General features: G+C 50.6%; 1 protein-coding gene across 1 annotated transcript; it reads right to left on the bottom strand.

Moving 5' to 3' along the window:
* Window positions 1-1,915: 1,915 nt before the first annotated feature.
* On the bottom strand, window positions 1,916-5,484 carry COCMIDRAFT_89327 (uncharacterized protein; the record flags this gene model as incomplete). The annotated part of the gene is made up of 3 exons (XM_007687614.1): window positions 1,916-2,896; window positions 2,944-5,097; window positions 5,149-5,484. The coding sequence occupies 3 exons, from the start codon at window positions 5,482-5,484 to the stop codon at window positions 1,916-1,918; spliced, it is 3,471 nt and encodes a 1,156-aa protein (XP_007685804.1).
* Between the last annotated feature and the right edge of the window lie 692 nt (window positions 5,485-6,176).

The raw sequence follows: 6,176 nt of genomic DNA, 5'->3' as shown, positions 1-6,176 counted from the left end.
TAAGCTACGTAGCTATCTATCTACAGGCAGTTGCCTGAGCAACTATCGGACCGATAAGGCGTAGCCTATCGGGTGCCTCAAGTTAACCGAGATTCCATCGAGGATCATCTAAAGGGCGTTCAGCCCGTTACATAGACGGGCCGATACGGAATAGGCGACAACAAGACCAAACACGCTGTAATATTTCTAACCGCTCTTCTAAATTTGTAGAGAATAACCTTAAGAATAAGTGTTTCATTATCGCGGAGCAATATAAGCGATAGCGTGAGTTTGAAGATACTCAAATCGCAGATTCTTTGCGGCATGGGGGGACTTGCGTGTCGCAGGGGGGACGTTAGTAGAGCTGAATTATACATTTGTACTGATCAGCAAAAAAATTTAGCCCCCACCCGGTTATTCCTTCCCTCCCTCATCTGTCATTTAAGAGAAGAACCACCCATCTTATTTCCCTCGTCTACTACCTGGGAAAAAAAACAGGCATACGAAACCCCACCCACCCGTTCTAACCTACTCCAGCATCAACCCCCTCTTCCCGTATCCACCTCCCATTTCTCTCTTTTTCCCTCTCCCCTCTCATCCACCCTTTCCCGCGGAGAAAACCCCTCAAGACCCACGTGTAAAGCACACGCACCCCTCCCCCCCCTCTCTCTTTCTCTATCCCCGCGGAGCTAAAATCCCAGGAACCCACGTGTACATCCCCCCCTCCATCCCATCCACACGCACACTGACCTCGCTGTTTATTTCCCATCCACACACACACACGCACACTTACCTCTCTCTCTCTCACCCCCGTTTATTTCCCCCAGAGGGGATCCTTATTTCCCACATGTGGATCCCTTCCCCCCCTCCCCCCCTCTTCTCGCTCCCTAGCTTCTTCCCACTACTTTCCTTTCCTTTACTTTTTTTTTAAAGTAACTCTTCTCTTACATGGAATGTATACAAGAAGAAGAAAAGAAAGAAGAAAAAAACGACCCTAACTTTTTTTCCCCGCTCTAGAAGGTTTCGAAAAGAAAGGAAAATGAGGGGAAGGGGAAGTGGGTCCGCGGGGTGAAGAAGCTTGTAAAGGGGTGTTGCTTCTTTTTCTTCTTCTTCTTCTTCTTCTTCTTCTTCTTTTTTCTGGTAGGGGGGGGGGGCGAAACGGGCGACAGGGTTAGAGTTTGGGATTGAGGGGAAAGTGAGGATGGATGGGTTGGTTGTGACGGGAATAGATCGTGGTGTGGCGGGGGAGAAAAAAAAACAAAGAAGGAGAGATGGTGGTGGTGTGTGTGTGTATATATGTATGTATGTGTGTATGTGGAGTTTGGTCGAAGGTATATAGTGTAACGTGTGGCCCCGCGGGGAGAGATATATATTAGAGTTTGATAGTTAGGTTTCTCCCGGCCGCCCTCCCCCCCCTTTTTTTTGATGAGGTGTAGGAATGAGGTGGAAAAGAGGTACGTAATGTAATTCCTCGTATATAGCTTTTTTTTCTTGGGAACATCCAGATTCTTACAATCTCCGGTCATGACTGACTCTCTCTCTCTCTCTCTTTTCATATTCTAAAAAAAAGGAATTCACGTGGAAAAGAAGAAAGCAACTTATTTGAACAGTTGGAAATAAGTTAGGATTCATCATCACGCCTATTTTTACCATGCGGAGAAGCCTGGCAGCCCGGAAAGAACCAAAAAAAACATACACACACATACACCGCGTTACTCCCAGAGACAAAAGGGAATTGATATACAAGTTGACACACAGCCGAGGTCAAGTTGTTTCCCACCCAAGCAAGAAAAAAAACGCCGTGAGACTATGCATGGAAATGTGACTGTAGAAGCCGTAACAAGACACAACACCACCCCGTTTCTCCCCTTCACACACACACCCATATACAACCAACCAACCAAATCAACCATGAAAAAGAAAAAACCCCTAACACCTAGGCATTACTCCCATGACTCCGAAGTTTCCTTCCAGCCGCCAACCCGGGGCCTACGCTATTCCCAAAATTCGTGATATTCTCCCGATCTGTCTTCTCCCCCGCAATCCCCACCGTCTTCCTCATCTTCTTCATCGGCAGCTTACTCACTTCCTCACTGCTTGTACGCTTATTCTTGCTTGGCGGCACCAGCCCGCTGGCCAGCGAGTCGGAAGAAGACTGGGATGCGAGATGGGGAAGAGGCTGCGTATGAGCTTCCTGCGCCACCACGTTAACATCTAGCTCCCGCAGAGAAGAGGGGTTGCCTCCTCCGCTAGTAGGGAGATGTGATATCGTGTGGGCATGCGCACTGATCAAGGGGAACTCGAGCTTGGTGGCGGTGGGAGAGAATATGCTGGTTGGGGAGGCGAGACTGAGAGAGTTTGTGGCGTCGTTGAAGATGGGTTGCTTGGATGGACTGCGGACGTTGCTGTCGGACGATGTGGGACGATTGCGGAGACGAGAAATGATGTTTTCGTGAGCTTCGGTGCGAGGAAGGGTCGAGGGGATGTTGTAGGATACGCGCTGAGGTGTCTCGCCAGTGGGGTTGTACTCGATGAGATTTTGGTTGGCGACAGTTTCACGGAGCTCGTGGAGTGGTGCGCGAATATCTGATTCAGCAGACAGCGATGGCAATGTCTCCTTCAGACCAGATGTGTGTTCTGACATTTCAGACTCGAGGGACTGTACGCGATCAAAGGAAGAAGCCAAGTGTTCTCCTATGCTGGAGTACGAGGCTCCTACTGTTGAAGAGAGTGCAGCGAGCGATGTTGTATGCGCAGCGTGGTGAGCATTGTTCTGCTCACGGATACGAGAAACGATGTCGTCCAAAGATTGCAACTGGGTGTCCAGATGCGCCATTTGGGCTTCGACCGTTTTGACAGTACTTTCATGAACAGATGTGGTGGTCTCCTTGATCGAGGTGGAATGTTCGGTTGCAGCCTGATTAACATTAGCGTGTCAAGTAAAAAACGACATGGTACACTTACAGCAAAGTCAGACTTGATCTTGGTCTTGACAGTCTCTCGCGATTTTGAGACACCTGCCAAGATGTCTTTTGATTTGTCTGACCACGCGTTGACGCCTTCTGTGTAGGCGCCCTGCTTGGCTTCGAACGCAGTGTTGGCAGCGGTAATTTCTCCACGCACAGCAGAGAGCCTTTCTTGCAGCCTCTTCTCTTGTGCATCTGCGTTTGCAGTCATAAGCGCAGTGATTTGTGCCAACAGCTCTTGCCGGTCCTCGGCAGACTTTTGTTTCTCTTCATCTACGAGTTTCGCAAGCTGGCCCTCGGACGCCTTGTGTGCCTCAATCAAAGCTGTGTTGGCCTCTACAACCTGCTGGTGTAGTCGCTCGTTTTCGACTTGCTGATCGTTCAAATCTTTGACCAAATCGTCGAAAGTGGTTTTGAAGTCGCGCCCTAGACTTGCATACGATGAGTGGACTTGCGTGTGGAAAGCATCCAATTCTGTGATGATGTTTGCCGAAATGGTCTCTGCTGCAGCAGAAAGCTCATCGAGGCCTGCGCCAATCTTAGTCTTCACCTCCTCGCGCAATGTCTTGATCTCCTCCAGGACCTCGTTCATGTGATCGCGCGCTTGCGCAGTCTGTCCGTTAACCTCCGCCTCGGATGTTTGGTATGCTTCCATCTTCTCTTGCAAGAAAGACTGCGAAGCGCCCAGCTTCTCGAGTTCATCCCGGACGAATGTCTGCATACGCTCCGAAATGGCATCCATCAGTTGTTCTTGCTGATGTTGGAACTCCTCGATCCGGTCTTCAACTAGGCGAGTGGTGTCTACAACCTGCGTTTGCGAAGAATTCCAATTACGTCGGTTTTGTGACTGGAGCTCGGATTTTCGGCGGATTTTCGACCTCAAGCCATCGATTGCTGATGTTGTCTTGCCCAAGGTTGACATCATGTCTCGTCCTACTTCTGCCAGCTCTTCTTCCGTCTTTTGGTGCGCCTTGCGTAGTTCCACTTCCTCGTCCAGGTTTTGACGAGTGTGGTTCAAAACAATCTCCGTCTTCTCCAAGATGCCCTTTGTGCCATCCAACGCCAATTGCGTCTGTTCATTGTCTTTTTTGAGTGTTTGGAACTTGGTTGTCAATTTGAAAAGGTCTTCAACCTTTGTGCGGAGATTGACCTCCATAGTCTCAAGTCGTTCGCGCTGCTCCTCACTAAGGATGCGTCTCGACTCGCTTACCGTCGTAATCTCATCGTAGTTTTCCTGGGTAAGGTAAACACCATTTCGTTGCCGTGTTGCTATCAACTCGCTCTTCAGCTTCTCGATTTCCATGGTGTACTCTTTTAACAGAGTTTTCTTGTTGATTGGCTGATTGACCTGGGGTTTGTTCCGGATGTTCTTTGCGCGGAAGGCGTAGTCCAGGGTGGAGATAGTTTCCTCGAGATTGCTCTTAGCTGGTGACAGGGTTGCAATGATGCAGGTCTTTGTTCGTCCACCTAGTGAGTCTTGCAGCAGACGGGTCAGCTTTGACTCCCTGTAGGGGATATGAGAGCTGCGCTCGACCAGCGCGTTGATAACGCGACCCAATGTTAGCAAACTCTTGTTGATGAGACCAGCCTCTGCAGCACGCTTGTTCTCAGCTCCACTGCGCTGGATGTTTTCACTACCAGCAAGATCGACCAAGTTGAGTTTTCCGGCGCTAAGATATTCCTGACCATCTTCTGTTGTTCGCTTGATATACACGGTAATGGTAAAAACAGTATGACTTCGCGAACTGAGGTCGTTGCACTTTGTCGCCGCGACTTGTCGCTTGTGACTTCCATTGGCCAGGAGCTTGATACCCTCGGACGCAGTCTTGAGATGGCATTCCTCCATGCCCTGCACCAAGGTAGTGGTGGAACCCTTCTTGCTGTTGTCGTCGTAGATTTTGAGTTTTGTGGCATCGTCGGGGGATAGCAGATCGCGCAGCTCTTCGTTGTACAACTCGATAAAGGAGCATTTTACAGAGTTCTCAATCTCATCAGCTTCGAGGCGTTCGAAAAGAGCGTGCAGTACACGCGGTACTATTCCCGCAGCATCTGGGAGTGGCAGGACGTTGGAGATGTCACCAGTCATGGTGTAGGTTTTGCCAGTACCGGTTTGGCCATAGGCAAAGATTGTGCAGTTGAAGCCGTCAACGACCTAGGGTGGTTGTCAGCCGCTGCCACCATAGACGGCATCGTCTCAAATTACCTCATTCAAAATTGGCGAAACGACCTCGTCGAAGATCATGCTCTGATCGGCTGCGGGAGAAAAGACCTTGTCGAATTGATATGTCTTGTTGCTGGCCGAACTAGGCCCCATGGTCAAGTCTACAGTCGAACCCTTGATTCCGTTCGTTGACACGACGACGCCGCTGTTTTCGCGCACTTCGCGGTCGTTGCGCCCTCTGCATCGGACGACAACATTGATGTTGGTCTCTTCTCCTCCATCGATCTCGAAATCCCGGACTTGGCGCTTGAGGGGCGATGATCGCAGTGCCCTTGATGTCGAAGCCACTGATTCTGCTCTTGATGTGCGGCCATCCATGGCGGGTGTTCCTGATCGGCCACGCGCTAGATGCGGTGGTCGCGTCGTTGGAGGGCGCATTGCTGTTGTGGTGCGCTTGGCCTGCGCCCCTGGTCTTGGTAGGCCAGACATGGTGACGCTCTGTATGTGGTGAGCGTACTTGTGCTGGTGGTTAGGATGGCGGGCGTTTGGTGTTGTGTTGAAGCAGCAAAGTAAACAATCGGTAAACACATGTTGCAGGGATCCTGGGGCGTCCAAGCTCAGACCACGCGCCATGTCCCTTCACGAACCCCTCGCGCTACGTCAATGCAGACTTCCACTTGCATATCTTTGTGCCTATTGCGACAAAGAGGCTGATACTGGGATCATATCACTTTACAAGCCGTTTGATCCGGCACTGCTCTGCTATCCTCCACGCCTTTCCGAATCCATGGATTAGGCGTGCTAGAGACGGACCCTGAAGCCCCGCCACCCCTCGTGCATCTACTGTACAATAGTAGCTGGACGGCTGCATTTCTAGATACATCGCGCTGTCGCAGTGCCTAGGCCGTTCATCGCTCCGTGTTCTGCGTTGGGTCTCTCCTGTGGGCGTGTCATCTGTCCTCGTGGACAAGGGCACGAGCTCATCCCTATCATCTGTGAGCTAGGTAGCAGCGCATCCGCTAGCAAGCCTACTACACTCTCTTCAAACACCTGTACTCTATACATCTCCA

The sequence above is a fragment of the Bipolaris oryzae genome (genome assembly GCF_000523455.1).
Source record: "Bipolaris oryzae ATCC 44560 unplaced genomic scaffold scaffold_31, whole genome shotgun sequence".
Taxonomy (NCBI): domain Eukaryota; kingdom Fungi; phylum Ascomycota; class Dothideomycetes; order Pleosporales; family Pleosporaceae; genus Bipolaris; species Bipolaris oryzae.
Note: the sequence above shows the minus strand (reverse complement) of the source record. Positions and strands in the feature narration are given on the sequence as shown.